General features: G+C 34.7%; 1 protein-coding gene across 1 annotated transcript in view; it reads right to left on the reverse strand.

Annotated features, from left to right (window-relative positions):
• LOC132546284 (E3 ubiquitin-protein ligase UBR4-like) overlaps positions 1-23,880 on the reverse strand; it is a 70,475-nt gene that overhangs the window by 38,339 nt on the left and 8,256 nt on the right. The window contains exons 14-60 of the mRNA XM_060209994.1: positions 23,773-23,855; positions 23,042-23,127; positions 22,057-22,297; positions 21,725-21,848; positions 21,409-21,511; positions 20,673-20,817; positions 19,945-20,021; positions 19,540-19,662; positions 19,083-19,265; positions 18,785-18,896; positions 18,197-18,375; positions 17,758-17,849; positions 17,383-17,611; positions 16,665-16,746; positions 16,305-16,383; positions 15,672-15,762; positions 15,134-15,362; positions 13,997-14,092; positions 13,648-13,742; positions 13,151-13,230; positions 12,527-12,721; positions 12,255-12,321; positions 11,134-11,210; positions 10,793-10,841; positions 10,487-10,552; positions 10,081-10,151; positions 8,730-8,877; positions 8,280-8,513; positions 7,764-7,934; positions 7,194-7,445; positions 6,701-6,790; positions 6,415-6,507; positions 6,198-6,257; positions 5,451-5,675; positions 4,897-4,981; positions 4,594-4,654; positions 4,100-4,277; positions 3,824-3,871; positions 3,436-3,595; positions 3,090-3,160; positions 2,833-2,922; positions 2,423-2,554; positions 1,744-1,831; positions 1,384-1,594; positions 964-1,027; positions 610-744; positions 81-252 (exon numbers count right to left, since the gene is read on the reverse strand). Of these exons, the coding sequence (XP_060065977.1) occupies positions 81-252; positions 610-744; positions 964-1,027; positions 1,384-1,594; positions 1,744-1,831; positions 2,423-2,554; positions 2,833-2,922; positions 3,090-3,160; positions 3,436-3,595; positions 3,824-3,871; positions 4,100-4,277; positions 4,594-4,654; positions 4,897-4,981; positions 5,451-5,675; positions 6,198-6,257; positions 6,415-6,507; positions 6,701-6,790; positions 7,194-7,445; positions 7,764-7,934; positions 8,280-8,513; positions 8,730-8,877; positions 10,081-10,151; positions 10,487-10,552; positions 10,793-10,841; positions 11,134-11,210; positions 12,255-12,321; positions 12,527-12,721; positions 13,151-13,230; positions 13,648-13,742; positions 13,997-14,092; positions 15,134-15,362; positions 15,672-15,762; positions 16,305-16,383; positions 16,665-16,746; positions 17,383-17,611; positions 17,758-17,849; positions 18,197-18,375; positions 18,785-18,896; positions 19,083-19,265; positions 19,540-19,662; positions 19,945-20,021; positions 20,673-20,817; positions 21,409-21,511; positions 21,725-21,848; positions 22,057-22,297; positions 23,042-23,127; positions 23,773-23,855 (5,822 nt within the window). The remainder of the gene's footprint in view (positions 1-80; positions 253-609; positions 745-963; positions 1,028-1,383; positions 1,595-1,743; positions 1,832-2,422; positions 2,555-2,832; positions 2,923-3,089; positions 3,161-3,435; positions 3,596-3,823; positions 3,872-4,099; positions 4,278-4,593; positions 4,655-4,896; positions 4,982-5,450; positions 5,676-6,197; positions 6,258-6,414; positions 6,508-6,700; positions 6,791-7,193; positions 7,446-7,763; positions 7,935-8,279; positions 8,514-8,729; positions 8,878-10,080; positions 10,152-10,486; positions 10,553-10,792; positions 10,842-11,133; positions 11,211-12,254; positions 12,322-12,526; positions 12,722-13,150; positions 13,231-13,647; positions 13,743-13,996; positions 14,093-15,133; positions 15,363-15,671; positions 15,763-16,304; positions 16,384-16,664; positions 16,747-17,382; positions 17,612-17,757; positions 17,850-18,196; positions 18,376-18,784; positions 18,897-19,082; positions 19,266-19,539; positions 19,663-19,944; positions 20,022-20,672; positions 20,818-21,408; positions 21,512-21,724; positions 21,849-22,056; positions 22,298-23,041; positions 23,128-23,772; positions 23,856-23,880) is intronic.

Raw genomic sequence — 23,880 nt, forward strand, 5'->3', positions numbered from 1 at the left:
CTATGAGAACTAAAATTCCTCCTAGCTTACTTAGAGTGAACTCTCCTTTACTTGACTTTGAGTAGACTACGAGAACTAACCTTCCTCACTGCTTACTCCTGTGGATCCTTTTTCTGCAAACTTGACAAGGTTGTGTGGTCTGGCTACGGCCACTGATCTGGCAGTGACCAGTAGACGTTGGTATGCCTCTACATCCATGTCACATTCTTCATGCGACAGTAAGGTCATCACATGCACAAGCTCGGCCTGGTCCTTAGGTCAAAAAGTCAACAACAGTATTATTTTAGCTTTATACTACATAGCTATGTCATAGACTCATGAGAGTTTAAAATAGCTTGATCATAGAATCTTCAAAAGATATCACATCAATAGTGATATGTTAATAGCGTTATCTTACCCTTAAAACATTATGGTAATGTAACAACAATATATTAGAGAATGATATAATAACATCATTACACTTTGTATACAATGAGGTCAGATTATTATATCCAAACGAAAATAAAGACTAAAGTCAAATATGTTGACCCATGTATTATGATACTCAGAAACAGAAATGTTATAATACACTGCATACTTTTACCATTAACTAGTCTGACGGTATAATACCTTGTGGTTGTAGTAGGACAGTCTGTTAGGGAACAGTGAAGCCAGGAGAGACTTTGTGTGCTGTTGTACACTGGGAGGTGTCGGCAGAGTCAGCAGACTGGTGGCAATATTCAGGGTCAACTGGTGTAGTGGATCCTACAGCACACAATATTGATAAACTAAGTCCAAATTACCATGGAATGTATAAATATTATCATGGTTATTGTCCTTCTATATATTACACATATCACCCAATTCAAATGACCTCTGTGAGTTATAAAAATCATAATGGTTGATGTCAATTTTGATCAATTTCTCACTCAGTCAATTTAGCAAAGAAAACTAGTACAATGAAATATCTTTCAGAGTTCTTACCTTTTCTTCACACAATGATGAAGCAAAGGCTCCATCTAATACCTCTAGTGCACTCCCGAGCAGTCTGGAAAAGAACAATCATTTGTAAACTGAAACACTAAAAGCAAAGATACGTTTTAGTCCATCATAATCCCAGAGCCAGGATACCAAATGTTCCACACTAAATTTCACACTGATATCCATCTTGTGGATGTGCATATGATAATATTTTTTCTGACATTTTTTCCACTTAAAATATTTACCAAGAATTAAATTCCATGCCAGTTTTCGTGACAAAAATAGTAGAATTATATTCTCCACGAAACCAACAATACAGTATCTCACTCTACAGTTACCTTTGTAAATATGTTTTTACAGGTAAAAATGAATATTTTTTCACATGATGATGGAGGTGTAGAGTAGGTTGAATATGAAGGTTACCTGTCAGCTGATGTTAAAGGTAAGGGAGTGGAGGGTATAGAATCACTGTCACTGTTTGTTATGGCTGTAGTTGATGCCGCAGGTTTGACTCCGGCCTGAGATTCTGGGAATTCATCTACTTCCTCTGGCCAGCCAAATACTTCCTTGGGCTTTACAAAAACCTTGATGGAGTCTACCATGGTCACTCCAGCAGAGTCGGCACTCGCTCCAACTACACAGAAACCAATGATAGTGCTTTATGTATCAATCTTCTATTTACTATATACATCAAACTCTGAATAAATGCCATTATCAGTTGTCAAGTTTATTTTTTCTAAATTGAAATTCATATATCTTCAAAAACACAGAATCTGTTCTCACCAAATAGAGTAAATTTCTTGTCAGCCATAAGGGATTCTTCTCTAGTGAAGGGCAAGTCAAACCAGCGGTACCTGCTGGTGAGGTTAACCTGAAACACACACATACCATCATTATAATCAATTAGTCACAGGTTAATATACAGTGGACAATTCCACACTAATAATTAGTTAGATAAGTAGCTCCTCTGAAATGAAAATACCTCAACATTTTACATGAAACTACTGATGTTTTCCAATGAGAGACTAACATTTCATAACAAGAGGCCCAACGGGCCCACAGTGCTCACCTGGTATATATATATATGTATCAGCCAAATATCATACATTTAGGACTATTAGTTCATGAGTAGATGTCATTTAAAGGTTTTAACAAATTTGACCCCTATGACCTTGAATATAGGTCAAGGTAATTTCTTTTCACAAACACTGTCAGGCTTCATCCTGGGAACATGCCAGCCAAATATCATGCCTCTAGGCCTTTAAGTTCATGGTAAGAAGTCGTTTAAAGATGAGTCGGGCCAGTTGAGCTAAAAATTTATCAAGAGCAACAACAAGCGACTATCCTTTACACTGTTTATATTACTATTACTCCTGTTCTTCACAATCATTGTGGATAATGCCCACAGTTACCACAATCCTGCACTAGTCTGAAACTTTGACATAACCTTTGAAAACCATACCTGCGTTGTTCGTCCAAACACCTCCAGGTAAGAGGGTGCTCTCTGTACATTCTGACTGCCGACCAGGACACGACAACCCACCATCACATTGGCTGTATTGGTGTTATTTACTTCAATGTTAAATCCGGCCGGCTAAAAATAAATGACATTTGACCCCGATAATGCATGGCTCAGAAGAACAGATGAAGCACTTCATAAATACTACATTTCAATTAAGATTTATTTAAAATTTGTCAATAATAATAATAACTAATCACCCTTCTTCTTTTATAACTCATTTTGCACAAAAAAAAAACTATCCTCCAGATAAATAATCTGCTGAGAAGGGTATTAAATATTTATCTTTATTTTCAGCATCCCACACATAAACAATCCTGTATCAACAGCGATAAGTGTTGCTGATTACTCACTTTGGTGCTAGCCACATACATGCCGGTTGTGTTGAGTCTGTGTTTCACCTGCTGGGTGTTATACACCTGTAGAAGGTCATTACCACCAAACTGGAAGGCAAGTGACATAACTGAAACATAGTCTCTATATTAAGGTTAAAATCAAGGTCAACAATGATCAATTTGTTTTTTTTCAGTCTAGTTGCTTCAAACTATTTCATTACAAAATTTGTTTCTATAAAAAATCAATTATAATTCTATGGAGTCTAAAGACAAACCTCTATATCGCCGTTCTGCTGGCAATGCTCAAAAAAGTCTATGGGGAAAGACACAGAGCCGACTGGTCTTCCTGTAACACAACACAACATACATATATAGCTAATGACCATACAGACAGGAATTGTGTCAAGTTTTTACTGCATAATCCAAGGTGTTAGTAAAATACTTAATATTACAAACTGTAGTACTACATCAGTCAACCAAAGGACCATGTTACTATAGGGAATCATAAGTGCTTCAATGTCACAAATGTGTTACATAAATAAATCTCAAGATTTACAATGAAAAAGACACTCCTTGGAGATGTATTACTTAGTATTTCATCAACGCTGTTAGGTTATATACCTGTTCTGCTGCTCTTCCTCTTCTTGGCAGGTTTGAGCACTGCGATGGGTGACTGGGGCTGGAGATACGGGGACAGCCAGAAGCTGGTGCTGTCTACATTAGCCATGTAGATCCTTAAGGAGCCGTCCTCACACAACAAGATCATTGTTGTCCTTTGTTGCTGTAACACAGACACATGAAAACTTGTTTATGAGTTTGGTGTAAACAATGATTAAATAAACAGGCAGATAAAAGTGATATTTTTCACATCAAAGCCTCAAATTACAGAAATATTTGCTTTTAGAAAGTTTACATTTATCAAAAATTTGACAGTACATCTCAAGGTCAGCAAATCGATATATCCTTTTCTGTAAGATTTTATCTGAATTAAGAAAAATAAACTACAGACCTGATCTGAATTGGAAGCAGAGTGGCGGATGGCAACTACATCTTGGATCTGTAAAAAAAATATCAGTTAAAGATATATAGGGTGACCACCAATATGTCAACTCTTCTGAAACCCAACTTTCTACAAATTACAAGTGATGTTTATGGAAAATGATATATCAGATATACTAATATAATAAGAATCAGAAATGAACTTTTTTTACTAATACAGCACACACAAAGACATACTGATATGCTTACTAATACAATAGGTTTGTATCATTGCTGGTGTACTGACCTTAGCCTTGGCAGGCACAACCTTAATCTCCTGTGCCTGGATGATATCTGGTTTGATCATGAGGACGACTGGATTGTTGGAGGTCTGGGTCATACAGTACATGAGACCTGTGTGTCCTGGGATCTCTGACCACTGGACCAGAGGCTGACCATTGTTACCTCCCTTTCCTCCACCATTACTGCAATAAGTGATAGTTGTTTATTTGGTTTAGTTTAAAACAATGAATGCCCTCAACATAAATGACAAGTTATAGAAGGATGATAGGTATGTATGATGAAGCTTAATTCGTTATTTGGCTTTAATGTATCTACTTCTAAATTTGTGTTGAATGATGCTGTTGGCTTTAAACACTTTCCTACCTAATTTAGGAAACAGAATATGATATGCCTGACTGTTCTGGGGATTTATATGATAATGGCTGAATATGATGGACCTTGAACTGTTTGCCAGATGTAACCTTGTGTTGGTTTCAGCAATGGAGAGAGGTGACTTACCTTTTGATAGCAATAGGGAACAGGAGAGGGTCCTCGGTTATGTAGGTTGCAAAACTCTTCCCTACAACCAGAAATTAGAACTGTGATTCTCCATGTTCTAGTTTTCATGAAAAGGATTCAAACTATTGACCACTGGTATCTATATGTCTCATAAAATTTCATGCACATATCACCAATTTTATGGATCATAGATCTGACTCATGGATACTGTAACATTATAAACGACAGAGGGACTCACTAATTCACTGACATTCTGATGCAGAAAATAAATGTAAAAGACTTAAAAAAATTAACCATCCTTACCTTGGGTGTAGCTGAAGAAGAGAAGCTGAAGTGAGTGTGAGTAGTAGACAGACACGCCCCCTCCAGCAATCTGACCATTACTCTCCTGTAAAACAAATACAAAGAATCAAATCATCCACTGAACTCATATAATATGATAATGAATATTTTTGTTTGAAACAGTTCTTGATTTTCACATATATCTAATACTAGAAAATGTGATGGAATATGAACGTTACACTTAATATGATGAAATTACTTCCAGACTTGAAGAGCAGGGTTATTTAATCTGCAGCTCATTCATTTATACCTGTGTTTTGTCATATTATTTTCACCATTTAGGAGAAGGAATTAAAATTTTATGTTACTCAATTCACCAGTAGCATATCTTCAGTGCAATCTTAATAGCACAAAACCTGTCTCATGGTACTCGTGTCATTGTTTTCCAATGCTGGGTTAAGTTCTTGCTCAAAAACCTGTCACATGATATTTGTGTCATTATTTGACTAAGTTAGGTTAAAGAACTTTCTCAACATTCAGTGGATTAAAATCTCACTCCATCACTTTTTGTTTACCTTGAGGTCAGGGTGCTGGACTTCTAGTACATTGGTGATATAGAAAGGACCATGTTTAGCACTACTGCTGTCTTCCATCTGTTGGGTGTACACATAGCCAGTGGACGACATCAGTACAATTTGACGTCCTTCCTCAGAGAAGATGAAGGTCGCATCACGAATCTTACCACTTGGCAGGAGGAAGAAGTACTGTGGACTGAGTGCATCGGTTCCGAGGTCGTAAATCTGTAATAGACAGGAAGAGTTCAATGAACAAACTTACAGAAACAGAGCTTTTACATACAGTTTTGAATGTCTGCTAAGTGACAGGTCCTTGGTTTAAAAAAAGAGCTACAGCTAAATGTATACAAATTACCATAAGTTACTCCCAGCATTTACTCAAGGTATGGGTTGTAATTAAATCTATTAATTAAGTTTCTGTAAACAATTGATATTTTATGCATACATCTAGGAAATTGTGAAAGGGTGTAAACAAATGTCAATGTTACAATTCTAACTGTTTAATTTAACTGTGTTCCAATATGAAACAAGATCACCATTTGCGAAAATTCCAAAAAAACAATTTCATCGTGTGCTGCAGTCTAGATGCTAACTGTGAATAATACAGAATTTGATTAACTAATTTGATCAAATATGCTAAAAAAAACCATGAAAAAGGTCTTAATAGATAGACAATTAACCAGTATTACTTAACACTGGAAATATTACATGAGTTTTATACAGGTGATGATAACAAAGGTTGCTTACCTTGACAAAGTCTGCTGTGACAATAGCCAGTTCAGTCTGGGTTCCTGGTAGCCACACAACCTAAAAATAAAACTTTAATGTATATATACTGTTTAAACTAGAGTTATGATAATGCTATTACTACCAAGGGTTGCACATTTGAGAAACAGCCAACATGCTAGATGACATTTCAGTGTGGAGATAAAGTGTTTGGTTATTTAAGGAGCAGCAAACTAACCTTGATGATGAAGTTGCCAGTTGGTAGTGTTGGGTGTAGAACAAGGTGATCAGCTACTGATCCAGAACTGTTGAAGGTCAATACATGACAGTCCTACAAAGTGAAAGTAGCCACATCAACTGTAATTCTAATTCTCAAACCAGTTAACCATGGTTTATATATTCACTAAAACATATCAATATATGCCCACAAAAATAAAGTACTATATTGTCATAAAAATACTCAGGCAGGCATCTTTTTGATGTCAGTACAATACTTCGAAACAGCACAACATTGAGATTATTACCTTGAGCCCACAGACGGCCAGGAAGTCCTCGTTACAGGGATTACCAGTGATGGACAGGACGGTGAAGGGGATTGGTGCTGATGCCAACCTCTGCAATAGATGAACATTTTGGCTTAAATCATTCTTTAGAACCAGCAGATACAAAGCATTTTCATCTGACTGTCACAGAGACAAAATGTTATTTTAAACCTTTCTTTAGTATCTAATTGACAAATAATTCATAGAATAAGTATCAGAGTGTACTGTGAGTTTTGTAGTCTACTGCTTACACACAGTTTTCCCATGTGAATGTTTTAGGGTATATACTAACTGATAGATGTAGCAAAAACTTTCACAAATTTGTATTTAAGTTTTTATAACACAACCAGTAAAAGAAATCAAATCTTCTGATTATGTTTTAAGAACTTTTATTCTACTGACATAATCAACTTGTAGTATTAGTCTTGCCCAAGAATGAACTGGGAATGAGCAAGCAAAATCTACATCAACTTACAGTGAGAGTCAGTTTCTTTTTACTGGAGTCGGCCTGCTTGAGGAGTGCTGAGAGCTGCAAAATTGTGATCTTTCCTTTTTCGTGACTAACAGCCAGATGTTGTCGCTTGCCGTGCGGGGATGCCAGTACACACATGGCTACACGACGGAGCATGTGAGCCGAGATTAGCTGACGTATTTGCTGACCCTGGTCACCACTATAGTTCATACGGACATTCTCAAAGGCTCCCTCCTGTGATCCTAATGTTACCGTCTGTAAAATTAGTTACAGCTGTATTACAAAACAACAGTGCATGTGTGACAAGATCACTAATTGTAATGTCTACAGGGTACCTACCCTTGTTCATATAAAGATTATGTTTGTAATGTGATGAATAGATTTAATGTCTGTGATCTCTGAGTATTTGGCAGTGCTATGTGCAGTGAAATCCGAGTTCTGTTCATTGTTAAGCGATCTTTGATTCATGGGGATATGAATAGTATTTATGTATGGATGTGGATATTTATTGGTATCAACAATAAAATATAAGTCATAAGATTATATAACTACAGAGGTTTATGGGGGACATACCATAAGCTGTTCAGTGGTCTCTGTGGTCTTGGGTAGAGTGTGAAGTTCATGGAGTGCCTTCTGGGCCCGCTGGGTACTGCCCATGGGAGACACTCTCTGGTAGCTGTCTGTCAGTGTAGGGAGGATGGTCTCCAGCATGTTAAGTATTGTCTTCACGGTGTTGGAGGATTCCTGGTACAAAGAATAAACCTAGTTACCAACACTTCTACTGTAATTCATTGTAAAAACCATCTACAGAATCTTTCTAAATCTAATCACAAGTATATGCTTTTTCACTATCTATTACTGTCATTCAAAGAAACTTTTACTTTATGTTTCTGCTGAAAGACCATTAAAATGTTCATTCTATATTCTCTGTGAAATTTAACATGACAATTTTTTCCACAAAATTATTATGAAACTTTATTTGTTGTGTAATTCAAAAAGAATGTGACACTGGGTTTTAAATTAAGTTAGTTTGAATTCAGCTTGCATCTAAACACCATACTAATGTAAATGTATTCCTTAAATACCCACCACATGCTGTAAAAGGGCATCCCTGCTCCCCTCAACTTGACGACTCAGAGCCTCTCGTGCTTTGTTCACTTGTTCAGCCATTTTGTTTACATCTGTTTGTTTCTCCAATGGACTCGGAGAAGACATGCGACGCCGGAGACTGCTGGGAAGCATGGTTTCCATGGAGAATGGTGAAGCTCCTGCTAGGTTGTCTAGACTGTCCAATCCACTCTGGACAGAACGCTTGACCAGAGACTGGACACCAAACACAGATATTAATATACATTATACAACATATATCATGTTTTTCTTTCTTTTTTTTTTTTTTTGCCACAAGCAGAACACTAACTACTCAAATTATAATGTAATTGTATTTCGTATATATCAAAATGTAATCTTATTTAAATTTGAACTAGACTGATTAAAAACATTTGTCATGATTAAGTTTTCAATTGATGAAAAAAAACCTACCTTGCAGGAGCCATCCTCCTTGGCTCCACAATCACAGAAGAAGGATCCAAACTTAGCATAGGTCAGGTCATGTTCTTTATGGCAGACTTTGGCACAAACTGTACATACCCCTACACCATCCACCATCTTACAGGTGTGGCAGTGGTACCTAGAACACAGTAAGTATAAGCTAAAATATATACTGTACTTGGTGTAACTACAATGTAATAGTAAAGGATATTTTCCTCAATGTGAATAACGATTCAGATAATTCTATGAAAAACTAATAATTAGGTGGGTATGTGAGTTTTTCCTCAAAACCACAAAACTATCTTCTTGTATCGACAGAGACCTAGCATCTGATGGTGTTGGCAGTGGCGGTGCAAGATCACCAAGTATTTATATGTACACTATTGAAAACATATAATTTTGAATAAAGTTTGGGGATTAGGTGTGAATAGATGATGATGAGGCAAAACACTAATAATAATAAACAGCTCTGTTGTTGATCAGTGTATGATGTGATAATGAGGATGAAAGGTTGATGATGAAGTGGTGATGATGATATGATGATTACAATGCTGAATATGTGTTACTGCTGATGATGATATGATAGTGATGATGATGATGACGATATGGTGATGATCATGATAATGAAGTGATGATGATACGATGATCATGATGATAACTATGTGATGATGATGACGACGACGATGATGACGATGATGATGATGACGATGATGATGATGATGATGATGATGATGATGATGATGATGATGATGACGATGACGATGATGATGATGATGACGATGACGATGATGATGACGATGATGATGATGATGATGACGATGATGATGATGACGACGACGACGACGACGATGACGGCGACGACGACGACGACGATGATGATGATGATGATGATGACAGCAGTCACTGAGTTTGTATTATTATTGGGGCGTGTGAATGAAACACAGTAGTACATTGTATGTCATGTCAGCAAAGAGGAAAGAGTAGGAAATAATGAGTGCATGTTTTGAGTGAGTGTACATGGGTGTAGTGTGATGTGTGCTAGGGTGTGTATGTATGTGAGTCTAGTATATATCGTGTGTTGCATACCTTTGTAAAATCTTGAAAAACAAAAAAAACAAAAAAAGTTTGTATATGTAATGACCTACCAGTGCAGGATCATTCAGTTTATATATATGGAGACCTACCAGTACTGATTTACTGAGTTTTTATTTGAGTGACCTACCTGTGCAGAATTATTTAGTTTTTATACGTGGTATTGTAGCTGTACTGGACCATTGAGTTTTTATATATGGTATCTTATCAGTGCAGCAGGACCATAAAGTTTGTATATGTAATGACCTACCAGTGCTGGTTCATGAATTCCTTCTGTGTGACAGTAAATGTACACAACTTGTTATTGAGTGATTCCTCATCCTACAACAAAAAGTGACACCATTAAATATGAAAATTTTTGGTTGATTATCCATCGCCTCATTAAAATGAAAATAGCATGACTGAGATTCAAACAAATGTTTTTCAGCTAAAATTTGGTAAAATATTCACTGCAAATTGCTGAGCATTTCTATCAATAAAACTTCCTGAAGCTTTCAAATTTTAATATCAAGAAAACAATAATATGATGCATTTCCTTTAAAATGTCCCTATCTTTTGTATGGGTTGATTCCATTGATTCCTAAAACAAATGTGCTTCAAATGATTGACCTATTTTACAAGTTCCTGTCACCTGAACCACATTTGGCTGTACTTACCGAGTCCTCGCCTCCAGAATCCTCGTCTTCCTGAGTCAGGTCCTCTATCCAGTCTATATCTCCTTCCTATAATGTGTTAAATATCAAGTCATTTCAGGATTAGAATTGATGGTAAAGATTTACTAGTTCTAAAACACTCTTAGACAACAAAAAATTTATATTTGAATATCATGGATAATTTGAAATAGCTTTTAAAAACAACTATTTGTAAAACAGAACTATTATAATAATATAACAGAGCAGGAGAGTTATTCTACAAAGATTTTAATTACTTGAAAATCATACTATCAACTACAACAATTTTACCTGTGTTACTGTCATATCACTGTCCACAGGAGGAGACAGAACACCACTTCTGGAAAACAAGTCAAAGTTATTACAGTAAGCTGATAAATAACATTTCATTCACAGGTAAATTTAACTCATGACAAGGAAATCATCTGTACATTCTATCAAAAGTCATATTTTACTACCTCTATTAATTTTCTTCCAAATATAGTCCATCCCTTTCTCTCACTTTTGAAATTATTTACAAGTTTTTCCTCATTTCATGGTATGTATTAAGAAGGATTATAAAAAATCCAAATCAGACTAAAGTTCAGAGATCAAATTAATTAACAAATCAAATATTAGATAAATTTTATTACTTCTCTGAGCTTCTCTTGAGAGCCCCGAGGATTTCTCCGATGTAGGACAGCAGACAGCATAAGGTGTCCAATATAGGCTGTAACACAAAGGAAATATCAACTTAAAACATTGTATATCAATATTACCTATCATTAGCAGTAAAACATTGTGTATCAATATTACCTATCATTAGAAGTAAAACATTGTGTATCAATATTACCTATCATTAGAAGTAAAACATTGTATATCAATATTACCTATCATTAGTAAAACATTGTGTATCAATATTACCTATCATTAGAAGTAAAACATTGTGTATCAATATTACCTATCATTAGAAGTAAAACATTGTATATCAATATTACCTATCATTAGCAGTAAAACATTGTGTATCAATATTACCTATCATTAGAAGTAAAACATTGTATATCAATATTACCTATCATTAGAAGTAAAACATTGTGTATCAATATCGTCTATCATTAGAAGTAAAACATTGTGTATCAATATTACCTATCATTAGAAGTAAAACATTGTGTATCAATATTACCTAACATTAGAAGTAAAACATTGTATATCAATATTACCTATCATAAGAAGTAAAACATTGTGTATCAATATTACCTATCATTAGAAGTAAAACATTGTATATCAATATTACCTATCATTAAGAAGTAAAACATTGTATATCAATATTACCTATCATTAGAAGTAAAACATTGTATATCAATATTACCTATCATTAGAAGTAAAACATTGTATATCAATATTACCTATCATTATCAATATTACCAATATTACCTATCATTAGAAGTAAAACATTGTATATCAATATTACCTATCATTAGAAGTAAAACATTGTATCAATAAAACATTGTGTATCAATATTATGTACCATTAGAAGTAAAATATTGTATATCAATATTACCTATCATTAGAAGTAAAACATTGTATATCAATATTACCTACCATTAATAGCTTGTATGGTTACTTCAAAATCAAAGCTATTCTAGCCCAGTAAGTCCCAAAAGAACAGAACTAAATGATTAAACACAAAAATATAAGTGTACCCAAAGTCAATATCATGTAACAAATATTCCATGACTTGTGTAACTACGATGTGATCTTACAACGTGTTTACCTTGTTGGTTTGTCCATTTTCTGTAGTGATCTTTTCCAATACCTCTTTTTTGTTCAAAAAGACCGTACTGCAATACCAAAATGCAGAATATCAAATCAAACAGATTGTATTAGTGGTAAAATAGAATCTGTTAAATCTTTGTAAATTATAACATACAATCCAGGCTGTAATGAATATAAAATATTTCCTAAAATCAGTTAAAATCTTAATTTTAAACAAACATGAATGTGGATAACATAAACGAAAGTAAGACAATTAACATGTTAACCTACCATTGGTCAAGCCATCCAGTAGCAGCCTGAAACAGCATGCTGTGTCCACTACCTTGACCAGCTCCAGCCAATGTGTGCATGACCATCATCAGTTCCGGGAATCCTGCAGTCTCTCTGTCTGATCCCGTCAGTAGCATTCCACCCAAGGGAATCAGGGAACAAAGAATGGACAAGGGCACCTTCTCACTCACAAGGCTAAAACACAGCACAAACCAGTATATCAGATCAGAGCTACATTTTACAACTTTATTAGCTAATGCTTTCAAACTGCTACAATACAATCCATACCAGGCATACAGTCTATGAAATGCCAGTTACATAGAACTATATAGATATAGGGACTTCTTAAATATCATAGTACAATTTATTTCACCAAATGGTCAAACATGTAATTCAAGTTTGATGATCTGGAACAATATATAGTGTCCAATGAAATCTTATGTTAACATAGCCTTTTAATTAGTGAGATGAGAAAAAAAGTAATTATTCTTTGGTTCCACAAAAACTGAATCAATTTTACACAGACTGAAATATCTATTCTATTAAACAAAATAATAATATTTGAGCAATAATGATAAGTTTATAATGTCAAAAAGTCTTTGTACAGTTTTAGAGTAGTTTTACCTGTTTGGTTTCACAAGATACATAGTAATTGTCCGAAGTAGCATTCTGTTTTCTTTCAAGGTGTTCTCATCCTCCTGATCCTACATCAAACAAAAATCATGTTGAGTTATCAGGTAACACATAATGCTGTATTCACCTGTCAGATATCTCATAACACTAACACTCCTGGCTCTGATAAACCCATTCATGTAAACCATTGGCTTGGCTTGCAATGGTCAAAATAAAGTCTTATATAATGTAGAGGTAGGTAAAGGATAGGCTTGTCATAAGCATTATTCTGCACATAATATTTATATATATAAGTTCAGGCAATATCTCCTAAAAAGAATTTGTTTACAACTTTTTCTCTTAGTTTTCAAAGTAACAAAATAATTGAAGGGTCCATGGTATCTATTAGCATTTCTGTAAAACAGTTAACAAGAAAGATAAAACTATGAAAATGACCAATGTTAGAAAAACTCTGGCCTAGGTTTATAGATTATTAAGGGTCTTTTTACCTCTGATGGGAGTATCATCTTAGACAGGTTCATCTGTGCTAGACTTGACAGTGATCCACATCGTAAATCATAATATCTGTCACCACTCTTGTCCGCTGTTGATCAGATGAAACCCAAAGTAACAAATACATTCACTAAACTTGGTACTTAATACCAGAATCTGCTGCAGAGTTAGATGTATACTTATAACACCTACATAACTATATAAAGATGTATGGAATAACTATAAGTACAAAGCAAATAATAATGATGTCGAAGAGATTTCTCTTCAAATTTTTTTTTAGTTGAAAAGAAAATAATTGAACAAAGAGTTAGCCTACTTGCTATTGACCAGTTTGCTCAGTCTTACCCAGCTGAAACATCTTGCTGAGAAGTCGCAATATCCTCGTGGAGTACTGAGATGTCAGATTTTCCTTGGAAGCAGATAACACCAGCTGGGTCAAATCTAAATTAAAACCATATTAAACTTAGAGCCTGGTACATATTTATCAGTTTGGTCCTGATATAACCTAATATGGCTATATCTCATTATCAAGTAAGTTGTGATGTACCCAGTATAACCTGCTCACATGTCACTATCAGATCGGTTGTGACATACTCAGTATATCTACTGATAAGTTCCCCCAACACTGATATTTCACTTGTCAGTTCCACAGTAATTTGCCCAGTATGTCAACTGTCAGTTCAGATTTGATATACTCATTATATCCACTTTTTAATTCAGTCTTAACATACATTGTATCTATACATAATATTAATTAATTACAAGTTAGTGTACGCTAAAAACATCCAATGGAATAGAAATAAAACCTCTCATTCATTGAAGGAGACTCGATGAGAAACCAGAATCTTTTTCAAACTAGAAAATGTCTATAAGAAATGAATGCCCCCGCCCCCCCCCCCCCCCCCCATGTGAAATAATAGTGAAAGGTCCGAAAGAGATGATTTTGTTAATTTGTATGCAACTATGTACAACTTAAGTTTCATACTGAAATTGACAAGTTGATTTAACGTACATGAATTTGGAATTTTGTTCTCTGGAAAAAATGAGGGAGTATATCAGTTCCTTATGCCTTAAAACCCACAAGTACCAAATTATGTAGGAATAAGATGATGTTCCTCTTTTTTGAGTTATCTCCCCCTGGTGGCCATCTTTTTTTAGAATGCCGAGAAATTCAACACTGCATGAGGTCTTTCCATACTTGATATTTGTATTAAGTTTCATGAAAATTGCTTTCCGAATGAAGTTGTTAGGTGGTATATACTGATTTGGGACGGGACGGGACGGGACGGATGGATATGGGCAACGCTATATGCCCCCGGCCATAAATGGCGGGGGCATAAAAATATAGTAACTTTACAGCCTTTCATACCAATGCTTATTGCAAAATTTATTAAGAATTTTCTAATATTTGTAATATGTTCATCAGTGTATCAATACTAGAGTATTCCCCTGCAGACTCAGTGAAGAACTGCTAACATTTACCTGCCGACTCTGTGTAAAACTTGTAGAATGCCTTGCGTTCTGGCTCCTTCTCCAGGTGATTCTCCATAAACTTCAGACAATCAAGGAAAACTTTTTCCTCTAGGCCAGTCTCTGGCTCTGACAGGTTCACACACAGGTCATGACAAACAGAAAATGCATGGTGGAATGTTTTCTCCACAAATTCATCTCCGTCGATAGGTCCAAGGAACCGTTCGAGGGATTGGGAAACCTAATAATTAGAAATATGACATAATTGGAGAAAATGGTACGACGATTATAAGATAATGACATCATCTGTCCTTCTAGAACAAACATACCATATCAACAGTTTTTAGATACTGAACAAGTAAGAAACATTATGACATTTCTATAGTTTTGGTAAATATAGTTTTTACTGATAAAACATCAGGTGGTTTACGTTACAAGACCTAATCCATTTACGTTATCATTGCTGATGACAATAAATGATAACCGAGAGGTATATTATGGATAACAAGCACAACCTAAACATTTAAATGACTGGAGTGTGATTATTTACCATATCAGCAAGGTAGGCTGTGGATGCATCAAGTGTGAAGGGAAACATGACTCGAATCATTTCCTTACTGCTGGCTGTGTCCGGGCACCATCTGTATGTCACAGTTCATGTTAAATCAATAGTAAAGTATATCTTACAAACTTACATTTAAGTCTGATTTTGAATATCCTTAATCTTAAATCTGTAGACAACAAAACTGGTGTTATACAATTAAGGAGATAACTTTACAATCACTGACTACTCTAATAACAACAATATATCTTTAGTCACATGATCACTTCCTTAAACTTGATTGTAGCTTCAGACATGTCTGTAAAACAAGAATGACTCCATTCCCATGCATGTGACCTTTGACCCTTTAACCTTAAATTATGATGACCTTAGTACAATAAGGTGTAAAACTTGACATTATGATACTATTGGATTAATTTTAATCAAAGCTGAGTATTTTAAGATATGACATTGACTTGGAATGGAATACAACTGGATGGGACAGGACACAACAGGGCTGGACAACGGACATGTTGAGAATATTGTAGGACACAAAAAGGCTGGACGAACAGATATGGGGAGAATATTGTATGCCTCCCTCCAATCAAATGATGTAAGCTTACAATTACAAAGTTTACTTACATGACTAGGTCAGAGGCGAATTTGACCAATGCCATGAGGACATGTTTCAGGGAAGCATTGATGCTGAATACTGGCTCCACTGTAACACAAGTTAGATAAATGTGTCACAATTAATGTACGTTTTTTCACTTACATCACACATGCACTTACTTTCCTAACTTCAAGTATACATTTACTTGATTTTAAGTCATACAGATGTGTACATTGTACATTGTCAATTAGCAATGACAAGGTCAAATTTTCCAATTTTTTTATTTTGATAATCAGATACCAAACTTTACCTTAAAATAACTGAGCAAAGATTTGTGAGAGATATTTCTCAGTAATGGATATACCTAACCTATGGTTTATTGTACTTACTGGACAGTGTACCAGTGTGGGCTGTCAGAATGGCATCTATGTAGCTTTCTGCTGGTAAAATGTCATTGGAAAAGTCACTTTTCTGAAATACAAACAAACTTGACATACATAATTAATTCAGATAGCTATGGTATAGATATGAAAATTAGTTATGTTATGTTTAGTAATTTAGAAACACTTGTAAGATTTAAGACCTCCCCTAAAGGACTCATTCTAAAAATATTTTCGTACTCACACAAGCTCCTCTACTAGAAATCTCAATGTAAGAATATTTATCCAGGGTTTTCTTGTCTGCTAGGCAATTCATTGCAAGAATATTTACCCAGTCTCTGTTGATCGATAACTAATTGTTAGAATGTTTACCCAGAATCCTCTCCTAGGCAACCCATTGTTAGAATGTTTACCTATGCTCCCTTTCTGGGCAACTCATTTAAGGTTATGTGAACCTTATATATAAAACTTTCAAAAATTAGACTTGATTATCAATCAAACATTTTCTAACCATGAAATATCTGAAGTTTTAAGCAAGGATACTCTTGTGGCATATTAATAACCACAATCCTCTTTCCAGGGAAATTGACCATTCTCATATACTTAAAAAACCTATTTTGAATTACGCTAGTTTGATGACAGTATTCCCCAGAGTGTACTGAAAGAACACTTTTCTGACTTGCTGGGAAACTCATTGTGAGTACTTAAGATACACTGTTTCACTTACCCAGGCCCCTGTGCTTGGAAATTCATTGTGAGTGCTGGAGGACCACTTAACATCTATGGCTAGAGAGATGGGGCGAGGCAAGGTGCCCATGATCTCAGCGCCCAGGACAGAGACCTTGGAAGGAGAACTGGAGCCTAGACTCATTACAGTACCATACCCTTCAAGCTGGCGTGGTGTCAGCACCATCTCACTGTCCTCGTCCAGTTTCAGCTGGTGTAGGATGCATGATCTGAAATAAGTATATCATCACATCAGACCACAGCTTAAATAGCAGTTTCAGGGTTATTATATTGTATCTATATATCATCATTCTGGTCTAGTTTTTGGTGTACAGAGTGTGAATATCGTTTGTAGATATTGAATGTTATTACTGACCTCACATAAACACTATAGGTCTCAAGCTGAAGCAGTGTGGCTGGGATCAGGTCTAGGGCAATCTCCATAGCTTTGCGGGGATCTATGTCTCCCTGATAATGAAATGCATATTATGAAAGTGATGACTATGTTTGATGGTAACATCCAAATTTACGACACAACTCAGAGTTAAATTAGTATGTTATAAAAATCATATCACAATGTATAGTCTACAGTCATTTCTGCTGTCAAATCAGTGTTTATACTACAGAATACAAATATACAGCCAAAAAAAAAGTTGATGTAGATTTCATTAATATCAATGCATGGCAATACTTTTTATTATAATTATCAACATTGAACATTTCTTAAACTTTGAATGAATGCTGTAGAATTGTAAAAGAAGATAATCTACATATTTAGGTCTGAGAGTTCCTCCATATGGGTCGTCTTTATTTACCATAGCCTTGGTGAATGTTTCCTCAAGGGACACCTGTGTCTTAGCAATGACTGCATCTAGTAACATGACAGAAGTCAAGCCAGGTAGATCTGTAGGTCCAATGATTTCCTTCTGGCTGATCAGCAACATGGCATTTACCTGTTGCAAGTAGAACGGCAAGATAATGATAATTTCATCAAGAATGGTAGAATGCAAACTGAAATCTTTTTAAAGTTAATTTTAAGATAAATTTTACTACACTACACTGGATTTAACAGTGGCATTTTTATATCCTTGCCTGTTGAATTATATATAGCACCTCACCTGCGACAAGAAATTTTGTTTAATTCATACAATGGCTTCTCCTAGTAAACAGTTCTTGTATCATATTTGTGTCCCACATCACTTTTGCTTATACAACATGTAAATGTAGTTGTTACATTTATCTCTGGATTTACTTGAGCTTTGACAGCTTGTCTGGTACACAAACATATTATCCATTATATTAAGGTCTTCGTTCGTTAACTCTAGTTTAAGGTTGATGATGCATAAGTCACTAATATCAGGTACAACTTCTGCATCAGCATGACAGAGAGAAGTGACTTACATTGAAGTTCATTGCAAGGCGGATATCATAGTTGACATTGTTGGCGACCTTGTTAGCACTAGTCAGCAGGGTCTCGGATTGCTGTGTGGTCAATCCCTGCTTCACCAGATAATCCTATCAAAGAAAAAGACTCCATGACAGAAAACATACAATAAAATCAGTAACAATGAACTTCTACCGAATATAACAAGATAATACGTAATTCAAAAGTTCTAAATCAGTGATGAGCTGTCATCATAAAACAGGCTATGTGTACATCATTGACACCCAAATTTGTATAAACTGCACAGTGCAAGTTACCTTCATCCAACCACTGAAGACCTTGTGTCCAAGTCTGGAAACCCATCGTAAGGTGTGTAAAATGTGTCCATTGGACATGTCCAGCTCGCCGCTCTCAAGCATACGGAGATAATGTATAGAAGGGGGCAGGCATGCCAATAGTCTCCAACAAATATGGAAGTGATAGTGCAGAGCTGAAGCATCCTTTGTAAGAAAACAAATCATCCAGATTAACCAACCTATATATATATCATCCATTAGTCAAGTTACAGCTGTAAACAATAAGAAGTTATACCTAATAAAAACACTGAGCAATTTGTAAAAAATTTTATTCAATTCATTAAATTGAGAGAAGACAGAAGACAATATCAAAGATAGGATTCAGCATCTAGTTTAAAATGATCTTAAGATGACGTGGAATATCTCAACTTCACAAAATATATACATTTATCTTCTGCTTTTCTGAAGCAGTACTGACCAGGATGGAGAGTTTGCCCCTGACTTTGTCACACTTGGAGCCCACCATCAGTAGAGAGATACAGGCATCATACAGCTGGTTATAGTTGACCACATCAGCACTGGACAGCAGGAAACTGCATGCCTATTGACAAACCACACTACGTGATATCACTTATCTCACTTAGATCTTTTAAACAAAATAAGCTGCATAAAACATACGTACTGTCATATCACTTAACTTAATACTCTTAGGCTTTAAATACTGTAGTTTCATAGCTTTTAATACTTTAATAGTGTATAATGCTGAATTTGTTATACTGGTACACCTTTCTCTGAGTCAATACCTTGTTTTTACAAACTAGTAACAATATTCAAAATCCTTTATGCAAGTAAAAAGGACCATGTGATATGAAGGAGTACTTACCAGTCCATCTACCCTGGGGGTCTCCTGGGAATTGACAATGACTGGTCCAAGATTGTAAAATCGTGGTCTCTGTATGCCTGTGGATAGAAAGTTATTTTAGATTATGAGTATTTAAATAAATCAATGGGATCATGAAGTCTAGAGTCAAATTACAACGGAGAATAGATAATTCTATTACATATTCATAAGTAATAATTAAATCCAAATTATACAAACAAATCAAATTCTGATTTACAATTCAAAGGAAACCAGTTACATGTATGGGATACTTTCTATTATTAGTAAATCTGTATATGTAACAGAGGTCTTTATTTATTTCAATGCCTTCGCTAGGATTTGAACCCGAGACATCTGGCTTACTAGCCTCACACTTAACGGATCAAGCTAAAGAGAAGTTCTCTCAAGCCGAGTGATGTTTTGTGAGTAGTATTTTACCCGGGTTACATATATATCTATTGCAGCTAAGTGATCATAAAGTACATCATTAAAAGTGTGGATCTAAATGCTTTATCTCTGCAGCATTCCAAAACTTACACAGTAATTCAGGTTTTAAACTTTGGTAGAATCATTCATGTTAAAATCGATATTCTGCATTTCACCTAGGCTAGATAATGCAACATAGAGAATCTTATGATTATATTTCCAGCAGGAAAGTCAGCTAGAAAGTTTAAAATTTCATTATATCAACATTTATCTGTGTTTTAAACAGTAAATGAAGGGAAACATACCATCAGAGATTTCCTGTGCTGTGAGGTTACGACGGTAGTTCTCCTCCACTTCCCTACATGGGAAGAACTCTGTCTGTCTGCAGGTAAGACCATCTTCCTCTGAAGCAGCTGCCTGGGCATGGACTGCAAACAGGTTCCATCTCACCTGTCAAATAGTTAACATTAACTTAACTTCAAACTTTATGCTGAAAATTCATCTAAATCTTATTCACATATGTTTCATTTGAATTCCATTCATTAGAAATGTATTTCTTTTGTTTATCAATTCCTTTTATCTCAGATACATGTTTTCATGTTGATATAGTTGTATATTATACCAACACATATCATACAGATGTATATCATACAGACATATAAAGTTTAGCCGTATATGGTATAGACACATATCATACAGATGTATATCATACAGACATATAAAGTTTAGCCGTATATGGCATAGACACATATCATACAGATGTATATTATATAGACATATAAAGTTTAGCAATATATGGCAAAGACATATATCATACAGATGTATATCAATATAGATATATATCAGACAGACATAAATTACATAGATATATATATCATACAGATTATACAGACATCTATTATATAGACTTATTTTATACAGACATATACACAACATGTATAATATATATAATATATACAATGTATATCATACAGATGTATATTATGAAATCTTCTGTTATCAATCAATATCTTGACCTTATTAATGACACATGTGACCTACCTGTTCCATGAGTTCAGCAGGTGGATCATAAAAGTAGTGTAACAGGTACTCAAACACTACTAACAGGCGAGTGAGAGGTAGAGGCACCATGGTCTCAAGCTTACTGTAAGTACAATATACAACAGTTCATATCTACCATCATTTCTCTTCAATGATATACAACTGACAGTTTATAAACTAAATTCCTGCTTTCCATAATTACTTCAACTTTCTTGGATTTCTTGTAAAATGATTACAATTTTAATTCCAACTTTATAAGATGTAGTTAATAGGTCTACATTTACACAGCTTAGTGATACAATGAGAGTGTACACACCCATCATCCATCTCATTTATGGCAATAAGATTCTGGGCCATCTGTAACAGGAGTGATTTTTTCTTCATCAATGGCAGGCTGTGAAACAGGAAGATTAGCACCTGCAGGTGTTCCACGTTAATGTCTGTAATCAAACAATCATAATTTAGCTGCAGTATATACATACTCTAAAGATAGATAACAAAAAATCCTATCCCTTGAACTGTGATTTTCCTGTCTTACCATCAAAAAGGAAAAACAATAATTAATTTTCATTCTGGTGATAAAAAAGTTTCAAACTATCAATATTTATTGTATAAAAATACAAAAAAAAAGTCATACAGAAGACCTACCATCACAAGAGTCAACCTGGGGATCTAGATCAATGATGTTACTTTTCAGCGTCGTGATAAAGTTCATCCAGATACTGATCACCGAAGCCTCACTTTGGCTTTTCATGAGCTTCGCCTCACGTTCGCGCTGCTGCTTGAGAAGGACAACTTCTGCGAGGATAGCCAAGGTACGGGAGTGAACGGTCATTGGCCAGGGTTCCACAGCATTAGGATTGACTCCTAACTGACTCAGCAGAATATCCTGCACAACAATGACATGATCATCATCTGCTGTGTGGTTTAACTTTATGTAACACTGTTATAACATATTTGTTGTGTAATACCACTTACAATTTCTGTTGTCTAAGAAAACTATGAATATTAAAATCACAAATAATGATCAATAATACTGTAATCATATTTCAATTAGCACAATCAATTAATTAGCACAATCAATTAATTAGCACAATCAATTAAATTAGCACAATCAATTAATTAGCACAATCAATTAATTAGCACAATCAATTAAATTAGCACAATCAATTAATTAGCACAATCAATTAAATTAGCACAATCAATTAATTAGCACAATCAATTAAATTAGCACAATCAATTAATTAGCACAATCAATTAAATTAGCACAATCAATTAATTAGCACAATCAATTAATTAGCACAATCGAATTTTAGTGTAACAGTAATAGCTATATAAAAACATGCAGAAACTACAATTCACACAATCAGGATTCAACACAATGCTTTCAGTGTGATAACCACTAAAATAAGATTACTACTAATATATGTACATTTATAGTAATTAAAGTCTTCCATAAAATCATATATTTCTCTAATTGAAGCCTGGATAAAAATTAAACCAATTCATAAAACAAAAGGTACACTTGAAAGAAAACACACTGATATACACTACACAATGAGTATCAGTATACATTCATTATATTTAAACTCCACCTAATGTTGAAAGACACTCCTTCAGGTTCTATACTTACCTCAAGTGTTTCAGTCAAACATCCTTTGGAGATGAGATTGTGGTTAAACTTGGCCAAAGCTATTGACAATCCATCAAACACCTTGTCTAAAACACAAAAATCATTTCAGTACATCAACTATTATTCTGGATACAGAAACTTCAGTCACAGACTACTCTCTGTTACCCACAATCCCATTCATTCCTCAGTACTATGAAAATGCAAAATAAAATTTCGATACCCTATGACACAGTATAAAACTATAACATATGATGATGCTAAATGTGAAATTTCATGAAAGACTAGGGACATCTCATCAAACTTTTCTATATACAACAAGTTCTAAAAGTAAGAGAGATTGACTAATGTCCCCAAAACTACCTATCCAATCGATGAAGAATTTAACAAGATATTAGATACTGACTGTTGCAACCAAACTGAGAGAAATATGGTCCTCTTAAATTCTCTCAATAAGATTAAAGATTTGTCTTTTTGTATCACAAAATATGAATGAAATGAACCTGCTAATTAATCAAAGTACATATACCAAAAATAATTATAATAGCTAACTATGATATTATTGTTATTTATCAAACTTGAAATACAGAGTGTGATATGGTTGTTATTCACTAAACTTGAAATACAGAGTGTGATATGGTTGTTATTCACTAAACTTGAAATATAGAGTGTTTAATCAGCAACTTTGCCTAACAATCAGAATAACAAGTCATGATTCACACAAATTGACTTACCAGATGCATATTTGATACATTCTTTGTCAAGTTCACGTATAAGTGTGGCCAGATTTCCCATGTGATCTTCATTCAGTGAAGATCTACAACACAAAGGTATTATACACT

The sequence above is a fragment of the Ylistrum balloti genome, unplaced genomic scaffold (assembly GCF_031769215.1).
Source record: "Ylistrum balloti isolate Yb309-2 unplaced genomic scaffold, AGI_CSIRO_Ybal_v1 Utg369882, whole genome shotgun sequence".
Taxonomy (NCBI): Eukaryota; Metazoa; Mollusca; class Bivalvia; order Pectinida; family Pectinidae; genus Ylistrum; species Ylistrum balloti.